Genomic DNA, 13767 nt, shown 5'->3' with positions numbered 1-13767 from the left:
AGAGGGTGTGTGTTTGAACCATTAGGGTTTGATGAGCACTACAAACCTCCAGATGTCCCTCACTAACCCTCCATTCTAACCCCTGTCTTAACCCTGGTCTCTAGCTGATGAACACACCCTGTCCTAACCCTGGCTTACGACCAACCCTAAACCCTGGTCTCTGGCTGATGAAGCCTCCAGTATTTATGCTGCAGTAGTTTATGTGTCGGGGGCTGGGGTTAGTTGGTTATACCTGGAGTACTTCTCCTGTCTTATCCAGTGTCCTGTGTGAATTTAAGTATGCTCTCTCTAATTCTCTCCGTTTCTCTCTTTCTCTCTGTAGAACCTGAGCCCTAGGACCACACGTCAGGACTACCGGGCATGATGACACCTTGCTGTCCCCAGTCCGCCTGGCCTTGCTGCTATTCCAGTTTCAACTGTTCTGCCTGCGGCTCACGAAACCCCTACCTGTCCCAGACCTGCTGTTTTCAACTCTAAATGATCGGCTATGAAAAGCCAACTGAGAGACCTGAGCCCTAGGACCATACGTCGACTACCGGCCGTGGTGACTCCTTGCTGTCCCCAGTCCGCCTGGCCTTGCTGCTATTCCAGTTTAAACTGTTCTGCCTGGGCGGTTATGGAACCCCTACCTGTCCCAGACCTGCTGTTTTAAACTCTAATGATCGGCTATGAAAAGCCAACTGAGATTTATTCCTGATTATTATTTGACCATGCTTGTCACTTATGAACATTTTTGAACATCTTGGCATGGTTCTGTTATAATCTCCACCCGGCACAGCCAGAAGAGGACTGGCCACCCTCATAGCCTGGTTCCTCTCTAGGTTTCTTCCTAGGTTTTGCCTTTCTAGGGAGTTTTTCCTAGCCACACGTGCTTCTACACCTGCATTACTAGCTGTTTGGGGTTTTAGGCTGGGTTTCTGTACAGCACTTCGAGATATTAGCTGATGTAAGAAGGGCTATATAAAATAAAATTGATTGATTGATTGATTGATGAACACACCCTGTCCTAACCCTGGCTTACGACCAACCCTAAACCCTGGTCTCTGGCTGATGAACATATGGCCTCTGGCCCACCTACCCAATCTAGCTTTAATCCTGTGGACAAGCACGCAGTGCAATGATCTACATAATTAAAATACCACACAAGGGCAGGGGTCATTACTGAATTTAAACACACAGAGCTAGATGTGACTCAATACTCACCTACACACAACCCCAGACCTGGACAATGCTGCCAGATAAAACCTCAGCCCTGGACAATGCTGCCAGATTCAACCTCAGCCCTGGACAATGCTGCCAGATAAAACCTCAGCCCTGGACAATGCTGCCAGATACGGATTTTGTCATACAAGGCACAGGGATTATATTTCAGGGTCAGTGCTGGGTGAATAACCACTCAAATATACATCACCACCACTAATCTACTAATCTGATGATAGATGCATATGCACAATATCCACAATTTCTATGGTTCGATGGTAGACTTGTTTACGATTACAAAGGCTTCTTTAAAGTGGTATTATAGACATTATTAATCCACTTATGATTGCAGAGTACTGCATCCTACTCATTTCACCTCTAAAACCTTAATGACAACGCTGTTGGGGCGTGCTGATGACTTAGGCTGAAGGTGACTTAACGTTCTCTGACAGACTAGCCTGTTTTAGTTGACTTGAGTAGTGGTCACACATCACATTACTAACCTGCAGTCACATCACTAACCTGCATTACATCACATCACTAACCTGCATCACATCACATCACTAACCTGTAGTCACATCACATCACTAACCTGTAGTCACATCACATCACTAAACTGCAGTCACATCACTAACCTGCAGTCACATCACATCACTAACCTGTAGTTACATCACATCACTAACCTGCAGTCACATCACTAACCTGTAGTCACATCACATCACTAACCTGCAGTCACATCACTAACCTGCAGTCACATCACATCACAAACCTGCATTACATCACATCACTAACCTGTAGTCACATCACATCACATCACTAACCTGTAGTCACATCACTAACCTGCATTGCATCACATCACATAACTAACCTGTAGTCACATCACATCACATCACTAACCTGCAGTCACATCACATCACATCACTAACCTGTAGTCACATCACATCACATCACTAACCCGCAGTCTGTTGGGGAGTTTCACCCTCCCTGGAACCTGATGGTGTTTGACTGAAACACACTCGCATGCAAGAGCCTTGCAAAAAGTGAGACCTATGTGAATAGATAGCCTTGGAAAAATATGGCGAGGGCTCTCTCATTCACTCAGTCCTGCAGCAATCCATCTCTCCATTTAACTGGTTGTTAATGGTCCTTTTAGTTACATCCTCTCAGTGAAGCTAATGGACTGTGAGAAAGAGCCTGAGAGAGAGAGAAACAGAGAGAGAGAAACAGGGAGAAAGAGAGCGAGAAAGAGAGAAAGGGAGAAAGAAAGAGAGAGAAAGAAAGGGAGAAAGCTTACTGCTTTGTTATCTGACTGTCTGTCTGTCTCGGTCTGTCTGGTTCTGTCTGTCTGGCTCTGTCTGTCTGTCTCTCGATCTCTGTCTGGCTCTGTCTGTCTCTCTGTCTCGGTCTCTGTCTGTCTGTCTGTCTGTGTCTCTGTCTGTCTGTCTGTCTCGGTCTCTGTCTGTCTGTCTGTCTCGGTCTCTGTCTGTCTGTCTGTCTGTCTCGGTCTCTGTCTGTCTGTCTCTCTGTCTCGGTCTGTCTCGGTCTCTCTGTCTCGGTCTGTCTCGGTCTGTCTGTCTGTGTCTCTCTGTCTGTCTGTCTGTGTCTCTCTGTCTGTCTGTCTGTCTGTCTGTGTCTCTCTGTCTGTCTGTCTGTGTCTCTCTGTCTGTCTGTCTGTGTCTCTCTGTCTGTCTGTCTGTGTCTCTCTGTCTGTCTGTCTGTGTCTCTCTGTCTGTCTGTCTGTGTCTCTCTGTCTGTCTGTGTCTCTCTGTCTGTCTGTCTGTCGGTCTCTCTCTGTCTGTCTGTCTGTCTGTCGGTCTCTCTCTGTCTGTCTGTCTGTCGGTCTCTGTCTGTCTGTCTGTCTGTCGGTCTCTGTCTGTCTGTCTGTCGGTCTCTGTCTGTCTGTCTGTCTGTCTGTCGGTCTCTGTCTGTCTGTCTGTCGGTCTGTGTCTCTGTCTGTCTGTGTCTCTCTGTCTGTCTGTCTGTCTGTGTCTCTCTGTCTGTCTGTCTGTCGGTCTCTCTCTGTCTGTCTGTCTGTCGGTCTCTCTCTGTCTGTCTGTCTGTCGGTCTCTGTCTGTCTGTCTGTCTGTCGGTCTCTGTCTGTCTGTCTGTCGGTCTCTGTCTGTCTGTCTGTCTGTCGGTCTCTGTCTGTCTGTCTGTCGGTCTCTGTCTGTCTGTCTGTCTGTCGGTCTCTGTCTGTCTGTCTCGATCTCTGTCTGTATGTCTGGCTCTGTCTGTCTCTCTGTCTCGCTCTGTCTGTCTTTCTCTCTGTCTGTCTCGGTCTCTGTCTGTCTGTCTGACTCTTTCTGTCTCTCTGTCTCGGTCTCTGTCTGTCTGTCTGTCTGTCTCGGTGTCTGTCTGTCTGTGTCTCGGTCTCTGTCTGTCTGTCTGGCTCTGTCTGTCTGTCTGTCTGTCTGTCTGTCTGTCTGTATCTGTCTCTGTCTCTGTCTGTCTGTCTCGGTCTCTCTCAATCTCTGTCTGTCTGTCTCAATCTCTGTCTGTCTGTCTCAATCTCTGTCTGTCTCAATCTCTGTCTGTCTGTCTCAATCTCTGTCTGTCTGTCTGTCTCGGTCTCTGTCTGTCTCGGTCTCTGTCTGTCTGTCTGGCTCTGTCTGTCTGTCTGTCTGTCTGTCTGTCTGTCTGTCTGTATCTGTCTCTGTCTCTGTCTGTCTGTCTCGGTCCTCTCACCTGTCTGTCTGTCTCACCTGTCTGTCTGTCTCAATCTCTGTCTGTCTCAATCTCTGTCTGTCTGTCTCAATCTCTGTCTGTCTGTCTGTCTCGGTCTCTGTCTGTCTCGGTCTCTGTCTGTCTCGGTCTCTGTCTGTCTCGGTCTCTGTCTGTCTCGGTCTCTGTCTGTCTGTCTGTCTGTCTCGGTCTCTGTCTGTCTGTCTGTCTGTCTTGATCTCTGTCTGTCTGTCTGTCTCGGTCTGTCTCGGTCTCTGTCTGTCTGTCTCGGTCTCTGTCTGTCTGTCTGTCTCGGTCTCTGTCTGTCTGTCTGTCTCGGTCTCTGTCTGTCTGTCTGTCTGTCTGTCTGTCTCGGTCTCTGTCTGTCTCGGTCTCTGTCTGGCTCTGTCTGTCTCTCTGTCTCGCTCTGTCTGTCTCTCTCTCTGTCTGTCTGGCTCTGTCTGTCTGTCTGTCTCGGTCTCTGTCTGTCTCGGTCTCTGTCTGTCTCGGTCTCTGTCTGTCTGTCTCGGTCTCTGTCTGTCTGTCTCGGTCTCTGTCTGTCTGTCTGTCTCGGTCTGTCTGTCTGTCTGGGTCTCTGTCTGTCTGTCTGTCTGGGTCTCTGTCTGTCTGTCTGTCTGTCTGTCTATCTGGGTCTCTGTCTGGCTCTGTCTGTTTCGATCTCTGTCTGTCTCGGTCTCTGTCTGTCTGTCTGTCTGGCTCTGTCTGTCTGTCTGTCTGTCTGTCTGTCTGTCTCGGTCTCGGTCTCTGTCTGTCTGTCTGTCTGGGTCTCTGTCTGTCTGTCTGTCTCGGTCTCTGTCTGTCTGTCTGTCTCGGTCTCTGTCTGTCTGTGTCTCGGTCTCTGTCTGTCTGGCTCTGTCTGTCTCGGTCTCTGTCTGTCTCGGTCTCTGTCTGTCTCGGTCTCTGTCTGTCTCGGTCTCTGTCTGTCTCGGTCTCTGTCTGTCTGTCTGTCTCTGTCTGTCTAGAAAGCATTTGCCTTTCTTTTTCTTTGACATTATTCTAGTAGATGTCTTAGCTTCCATTTCTCAGCTTCTACTGCAGCTGTTATCTCTTTATCCTTAATTTCTCTCTATAACCATCCACACACACACACACACACACACACACACACACACACACAGACACACACACACACACACACACACACACACTCCAAAGCACTGATAGGAACAAACACTACACGAAGTCCCTAGGTGTGCACTTAAGCAAGTGTGTGGGCGTGTGTGTGAGCCAGACAGCCATGTGGTTGTCTCATTAACAGAGTGTGATGTTGTGTACACACACACTCACACACTGATCCAGCGACCAGATAGTACCCCTCTGCTTGCTGCGGAGAATTCCTCAAAGTGACTCACTCACCCTCTGACCCAAGGCAAATGGATGAGTCCTCATGGCATTACTAGAAAGCTTTATGTATTAGAAAGCTATATCCATTGTATTGACATCAGCCGCATGTATAGTGAGCCAACATGCATGACCTTGCTATATTCTTGGCATATCGGAGAAGGTTGTATTACTGGCCTTCTATAGACCTGTACTGATTTGTATTAATCTGGAGGCTAGAGAACCTTACATCAGGGTAAGGATCACATCAGGGATGCAAGTCCAGTGGAGCTACCACTGCTATGTCAGATAGATAAAGGAGCTCAGTTAGCCTAACCCAACCCAACCTAATCCAACCCAACCAAACCCAACCCAACCTAACCCAACCTAACCCAACTTAACCAAACACAACCTATCCTATCCTAACTTAACCAAACACAACCTAACCCAACCTAATGTAGTGGAAGAATGAGAGAAGGTGATACTTGCGATTAGCGACTGGCTGGCGTTGGAGCACAGCGTGACCCCTCAATCACGATTTATGACATTGTTTGGAAGGAAGACCATCTGAGGGCTATCACAGGAATCAAACACGCCTTATCTGTGTCAAGTTCAATAAAGAGACATTCTCATGGAAGTCCTGGGGTCACTGACACATCACATCACCTAACCCTATCCAACCCAACCCAAACTACACTAGCCAAACCTAACCTAATCTAACCCAACCTAACCCAACCCAACCTTTTCCAACCTTGACTGTGATGAATAGTGAAAAGACCTGCTCTCTCATTCAGCAGCACAGCTGCGGTCTGTGATGCAATGTTTACATGTGTAGATTGATTTGAAAGAGAGGATGGAAGATTCCAGGAATTAATGGAATGGAATCTTCTCTGATATAGAGGCTTCTATAAAATCGACTTTTAGAATGTCTCATATTAGCATAACAATGCTAAGTAAGGATATGTTGATAGTGTTCAATCATCTCTAAGAGTGAGTCCCAAATCGCACCCTAATTCTTATATGGAGCACTACTTTGACCAGAGCCCTATGGGCCCCACTATGAAGGGAATAGGGTGCCATTTGGGACACAGCCTAAGTAACTACACTGGGGGGAAAAAGTATTTAGTCAGCCACCAATTGTGCAAGTTCTCCCACTTAAAAAGATGAGAGAGGCCTGTACTTTTCATCATAGGTACACGTCAACTATGACAGACAAATTGAGAAAAAAAAATCCAGAAAATCACATTGTAGGATTTTTTATGAATTTATTTGCAAATTATGGTGGAAAATAAGTATTTGGTCACCTACAAACAAGCAAGATTTCTGGCTCTCACAGACCTGTAACTTCTTCTTTAAGAGGCTCCTCTGTCCTCCACTCGTTACCTGTATTAATGGCACCTGTTTGAACTTGTTATCAGTATAAAAGACACCTGTCCACAACCTCAAACAGTCACACTCCAAACTCCACTATGGCCAAGACCAAAGAGCTGTCAAAGGACACCAGAAACAAAATTGTAGACCTGCACCAGGCTGGGAAAACTGAATATGCAATAGGTAAGCAGCTTGGTTTGACTAATTCAACTGTGGGAGCAATTATTAGGAAATGGAAGACATACAAGACCACTGATAATCTCCCTCGATCTGGGGCTCCACGCAAGATCTCACCCCGTGGGGTCAAAATGATCACAAGAACGGTGAGCAAAAATCCCAGAACCACACGGGGGGACCTAGTGAATGACCTGCAGAGAGCTGGGACCAAAGTAACAAAGCCTACCATCAGTAACACACTACGCCGCCAGGGACTCAAATCCTGCAGTGCCAGACGTGTCCCCCTGCTTAAGCCAGTACATGTCCAGGCCCGTCTGAAGTTTGCTAGAGTGCATTTGGATGATCCAGAAGAGGATTGGGAGAATGTCATATGGTCAGATGAAACCAAAATAGAACTTTTGGAAAAAAACTCAACTCGTCGTGTTTGGAGGACAAAGAATGCTGAGTTGCATCCAATGAACACCATACCTACTGTGAAGCATGGGGGTGGAAACATCATGCTTTGGGGCTGTTTTTCTGCAAAGGGACCAGGACGACTGATCCGTGTAAAGGAAAGAATGAATGGGGCCATGTATCGTGAGATTTTGAGTGAAAACCTCCTTCCATCAGCAAGGGCATTGAAGATGAAACGTGGCTGGGTCTTTCAGCATGACAATGATCCCAAACACACCGCCCGGGCAACGAAGGAGTGGCTTCGTAAGAAGCATTTCAAGGTCCTGGAGTGGCCTAGCCAGTCTCCAGATCTCAACCCCATAGAAAATCTTTGGAGGGAGTTGAAAGTCCGTGGTTGCCCAGCGACAGCCCCAAAACATCACTGCTCTAGAGGTGATCTGCATGGAGGAATGGGCCAAAATACCAGCAACAGTGTGTGAAAACCTTGTGAAGACTTACAGAAAACGTTTGACCTGTGTCATTGCCAACAAAGGGTATATAACAAAGTATTGAGAAACTTTTGTTATTGACCAAATACTTATTTTCCACCATAATTTGCAAATAAATTCATTAAAAATCCTACAATGTGATTTTCTGGATTTTTTTTTCTCATTTTGTCTGTCATAGTTGACGTGTACCTATGATGAAAATTACAGGCCTCTCTCATCTTTTTAAGCGGGAGAACTTGCACAATTGGTGGCTGACTAAATACTTTTTTCCCCACTGTATACTGTGTCAGTGGGAAGTACTAAGGCTGTTCTGTTAACGATGGCTGTAAACCATTTACTATTCACAATCAGGTGACTCCTGCCAGTATTGAGTTCAATTGAAGGGAAGGAAACCTGGCATGGGGTTGTGTAATCGTGTTCACGCTGTGGAGTGAATCAGAATTAGTCATTTGTGCTGGTTAAATAGCTGCATAATGAACAAAGCTGAGAAAAAAGTGCACTGTTAAAAAAAATGTCAGAGACAGAGATGATCCAGAGACAGAGATGATCCAGAGACAGAGATGATCCAGAGACAGAGATGATCCAGAGGTAGAGTGCACTGAGCTCTTTAGATACCTCTTCTATCCCACTACTGCATGTTCATAATGCTGCAATATCCAGCCATCTTCTTGATTTATTCTGGACTAGCTTTATGCACCTGTGACAACAACATGACCGCAGGACAGGTGCAACCCCCATAGTCCATTCAGCACCACAGACAGCGTCAGCTGACACGACTGTCCCTTCAGTACCAACTCCTAGCTAACATACCATACTTTAAAAATCGCTGTCTGTTCAGCACCATTTACAGCGGCAACTGACGCGACAAAATAATTGCAACCCCAAACGTATCTAGTTCAGCGCCATGGACAGCACCAAACTGCACGGCATTCAACACCATTGACAGCGGTAAGTGACACGGCTGTCATTTCAGCTCCATGGACAGAGCCAAGTGTTACGGCCGTCCATTCAGCGCTACCTGTCTGCCGCCATACATCTGGCAGGTCCCTGGACAGCTCCTAACCAGCATTGGCGATTATGACCGGAGTGGGCAAGCATTGAGGCTATCTAATTCCTAAAACTTTTTCCAGGGGCAGTAGTCTATGGAACATTAAACATTAAAACCTAACACCTGCATTGAACCATGCATGAAGACACTGATATTAAAAAGTAAGTATATTTTCTGGGTGATTTAAATATTGACTGGCTTTCATCAAGCTGCCCACTCAAGAAAAAGCTTCAAACTGTAATCAGTGCCTGCAACCTGGTTCAGGTTATCAGTCAACCTACCAGGGTAGTTACAAACAGCATAGGAATTAAATCATCCACATGTATTGATCACATCTTTACTAATGCTGCAGAAATTTGCTTGAAAGCAGTATCCAGATCCATCAGACGTAGTGATCACAATATAGTAGCCATATCTAGGAAAACCACAGGTCCAAAGGCTGGGCCTATTGTAGTGAATGAGGTCATACACATATTATTTTTTGGTCTGTGGTGTATAATGAGGAACAACCAGACGCTGCACTTGACACATTTATGAAATTGCTTATTCCAGTTACTAATAAGCATGCACCCATTACGAAAATGACTGTAAAAACTGTTAAATCCCTGTGGATTGATGAGGAATTGAAAAATTGTATGGTTGAGAGGGATGAGGCAAAATGAATGGCAAATAAGTCTGGCTGCACAACCGATTGGCAAATGTACTGCAAATTGAGAAATAATGTGACTAAACTGAATAAAAAGGAGAAGAAACTATACTATGAAACAATGATAAATGACATAAAGAATGATAGTTAAAAGCTCTGGAGCCCCTTAAATGAAACTTTGGGCAAAAAGGCAAACTCAGCTCCATCATTCATTGAATCAGATGGCTCATTCATCACAAAACCCTCTGATATTGCCAATGACTTTAATGATTTCTTCATTGGCAAGATTAGCAAACTTAGGCATGACATGCCAGCAACAAATGCTGACACTACACATCCAAGTATAACTGATCAAATTATGAAAGACAAGCATTGTAATTTTGAATTCTGTAAAGTGAGTGTGGAAGAGGTGAAAACATTATTGTTGTCCATCAACAATGACAAGCCACCGGGGTCTGACAACTTGGATGGAAAATTACTGAGGGTAATAGCGGACGATATTGCCACTCCTATTTCCCATATCTTAAATTTAAGCCTACTAGAAAGTGTGTGCCCTCAGGCCTGGAGGGAAGCAAAAGTCATTCCGCTTCCTAAGAATAGTTAAGTCACCTTTACTGGCTCAAATAGCCGACCAATCAGCCTGTTACCAACGCTTAATAAACTTTTGGAAAAAATGGTGTTTGACCAGATACAATGCTATTTTACAGTAAACAAATTGACAACAGACTTTCAGCATGCTTATAGGGAAGGACATTCAACAAGCACAGCACTTACACAAATGACTGAAGATTGGCTGAGAGAAATTGATGCTAAAAAGATTGTGGGATCTGTTTTGTTAGACTTCAGTGCAGCTTTTGACATTATCGACCATAGTCTGCTGCTGGAAAAACGTATGTCATGGCTTTACACCCCCTGCTATATTGTGGATAAAGAGTTACCTGTCTAACAGAACACAGAGGGTGTTCTTTAATGGAAGCCTCTCCAACATAATCCAGGTAGAATCAGGAATTCCCCAGGGCAGCTGTCTAGGCCCCTTACTTTTTTTCTATCTTTACTAATGACATGCCACTGGCTTTGAGTAAAGCCAGTGTGTCTATGTATGCGGATGGCTCAACACTATACAAGTCAGCTACTACAGCGACTGAAATGACTGCAACACTTAACAAAGAGCTGCAGTTAGTTTCAGAATGGGTGGCAAGGAATAAGTTAGTTCTAAATATTTCAAAACTAAAAGCATTGTATTTGGGACAAATCATTCACTAAACCCTAAACCTCAACTACATCTTGTAATGAATAATGTGGAAATTGAGCAAGTTGAGGTGACTAAACTGCTTGGAGTAACCCTGGATTGTAAACTGTCATGGTCAAAACATGTTGATACAACAGTAGCTAAGTTGGGGAGAAGTCTGTCCATAATAAAGTGTTGCTCTGCCTTCTTAACACCACTATCAACAAGGCAGGTCATACAGGCCCTAGTTTTGTCGCACCTGGACTACTGTTCAGTCGTATGGTCAGGTGCCACAAAGAGGGACAGGACGGCTGGCCCTTAAATGTACACGGAGAGCTAACATTAAAGATATGCATGTCAATCTATCATGGCTCAAAGTGGAGGAGAGATTGACTTCATCACTACTTGTTTTGTGTTGACAAGCTGAATGCACCGAGCTGTCTGTTTAAACTACTAGCACACAGCTCTGACACCCATGCATACCCCACAAGACATGCCACCAGAGGTCTCTTCACAATCCCCAAGTCCAGAACAGACTATGGGAGGCGCACAGTACTACATAGAGCCATGACTACATGGAACTCTATTCCACATCAGGTAACTGACGCAAGCAGTAATATTTGATTTAAAAAACAGATAAAAATACACTTTAAGGAACAGCGGGGACTGTGAAGAGACACACACACACAGGGACAGACACACGCATACACACGCGGGCGCTAGTGGTGTGACAGTGTTATATGATGTACTGTTTTATATTTTGTTTTATGTGTAATATAAGTGTCTTAGTGTGTTTGGACCCCAGGAAGAGTAGCTGCTGCCTTGGCAGGAACTAATGGGGAACCCTAATAAAATACGTAATATTACAATATATTTATTAACTTTTGATCACTTTACCTGGCCAGATAAGAAGCAAAACATCATATTCTGTTAATGTGTAGGCCTACAGCTAACCTAAAAGGCTATACACAAACCTTGTAGGAGAAAGGTTTAGGCCTACTTCCAAGACATTACTCAAAACAAGCTGCCTAGGTCCTAGTGGCAGTCATCACTTACCCGAGGCCCCCTGCATCCAGCCGCAGATCTTATAGACGGTGGTGGTGGAGAACAGGAAGAAGAGAGTGAAGGAAGCGATGCAAGCCATCACCAGCATCATGGACATCCCAACGAAGAACGACGCCGCCTTGAACGCAGTGGAAGGGATCTGAGCGAACTCGGTGAAGGTCCCCGTGCAGTCGAGCTCTCTCTGGATCCCGTCGCCGGTGCAGAAGTGGAAGAGGCCGAAATAGCCGGCCTGAGGGGTGTCCACGCCGTCTCCGATCCAATAGGGCTGGCTGAAGATCACCACGTTCAAGATGGCGAACAGGATGGTGAATATGGCCCACAGGAGTCCGATGGCACGGGAGTTGCGGACGTAGTTATGCTGGTATAGTTTAATGTCATCGGACGACATGGATGGGAGCATCGAGGCGGCCGATCCGGGTATCATTGTAGCACAGTTTGTGTTGTATCCCAGTCCTGGTATTATGATGTGGCCTAGATATGCCTATTCAATTAGGTAGACAAGCAACGGGGGGCACTGACTAATTAAATAGTTAAGAAATGCAGGAGTCAGTAGATATTTCTGCTGTAGAAAAGCACCCAAAAGTAGGCCTAGTCTAGATTCATTTAATCACATCAAAGGCAACATCTGGCCAGCATATTCAACTCATGACGTCGCATCCCGATGCTGGTGCATAAACTGGATGGTCAAAAGCTTATCTGCAAGTTCGCTCCTATATTTAGCCTAACTGATAACTCGTGAGAACTTGGCGACTCCTGAACTCGCGTATGTGAGAAATAATTCCCTCCCACCTCTCTCGTAGGCTATGAATGGCCGTCTGTCAGACACATCGCTCTTGGCACGTGTCACTTGCGAATGTCCCCGGAATACCTCCTTGAAAAACACAGCAAATATCAGATTGTCATTCGGATATTACGCATTAAACTAAATACATTATATAATTTCAGTAGATATATATATAAAAAAAATGTGCCTACCAATAGCGTACAGAGCAGCCGTGTTTGCAATAGGCTATACGTCCTTTTCTTTCCTAAGCAATGTTAACGATAGCGACGGTATCAAACCGGAGCAAACGAAATGCAATGTCTATGATGCCTTCCCTCCGGTAGCCCAAATCACAATCCTGCGGAATAATTCACAGCATCTAGCCCGGGATAAATAACACACAGCCCAGTCCCGGTAATTGCTACGGCAGCATCAGCAGCCTCTGTCAGGTGATGCCGAAAGAAGGGAGAAGAGGAGGAGGAGAGGAGTGAAAAAAGGAGAGATACGATTCAATAACTGCACCAGATTAAGCGGACCGTGATGCGCGTGTCAGCGCTGACGATGTTCAGTTCTCTCTCAACCTATAACAAAATTGCATCTGTCTGCCACACGAGGTGGTTAAATATAGCCAATATATTCAATGAGACGTGTAGCCCTACATTCGTGACTAGCGGTCAAACACTGCTGCATCACAACCCCAACCTCGCTCTGGCTTTGGTACCCTCTGTAGGCTACCGACACATCCGGACGAGAAGACAAGCCCTCGTCCTCGCAATCACATGATCAGAGCTTTGACAGTTTGTGCGTCGAAATGGAGCCTATACCAATAATCGCCAAACCGTTTTCAAAATGCTCACGCTGCTCGGTCAGGGCGAAATTGGCCTCTCAGATTCAGTGGCCCGATTAGTGCACGCGGCGCGCCTCTCCCGGTCTCCCTATGACTGAGTTAAAGATGGTAGACTACCTGTCGTGCAGGACTGAACGCCACTGCCGCTGCTGTGCTCATAGGAGGGAGAGGGGGAGGGGGAGGGGGAGGGGGGATGACTGCAACTGCTAATTTAATTTTCAGAGGGGGGGGGAGGGGAGGGGGAGGGGGAGGGGGGATGACTGCAACTGCTAATTTAATTTTCAGAATAAAGTACCTTCAAATGTAACAAACATACCTAATTTTCATAATGTATGAATACCACAGAGACAAGACTTTATTATTTGTGCAGTAGCCCACACAAACCCCTATTGGTTTTACACATAGTGATGTGGTAACACACAGATTTGGGTCAGTGATTGTCACTGTAAAAAACTTTCATCCACAAGCTTTAGGGGGCATCACAGCTGGGGGGGGGGGAGCAGAATTTTCCACAACACAGGAAGAGGATCATTTCAATC

General features: G+C 45.7%; 1 protein-coding gene across 3 annotated transcripts in view; it reads right to left on the bottom strand.

Moving 5' to 3' along the window:
• Positions 1 to 13372, bottom strand: part of LOC121531547 (LHFPL tetraspan subfamily member 3 protein) — a 55315-nt gene extending 41943 nt beyond the window's left edge. For 2 of the 3 annotated variants that reach the window (XM_041836800.2, XM_041836801.2), the window contains exons 1-2: positions 12594 to 13372; positions 11610 to 12489 (exon numbers count right to left, since the gene is read on the bottom strand). In XM_041836800.2, the coding sequence (XP_041692734.1) occupies positions 11610 to 12042 (433 nt within the window). In that variant the 5' untranslated portion in view covers positions 12043 to 12489; positions 12594 to 13372. The other variant, XM_045213858.1, reaches the window with a different exon arrangement.
• Between the last annotated feature and the right edge of the window lie 395 nt (positions 13373 to 13767).

The sequence above is a fragment of the Coregonus clupeaformis genome, unplaced genomic scaffold, assembly GCF_020615455.1.
Source record: "Coregonus clupeaformis isolate EN_2021a unplaced genomic scaffold, ASM2061545v1 scaf0161, whole genome shotgun sequence".
Lineage (NCBI taxonomy): Eukaryota > Metazoa > Chordata > Actinopteri > Salmoniformes > Salmonidae > Coregonus > Coregonus clupeaformis.
The sequence above is the reverse complement of the archived record's forward strand: the minus strand, read 5'-3'. Positions and strand labels throughout refer to the sequence as shown.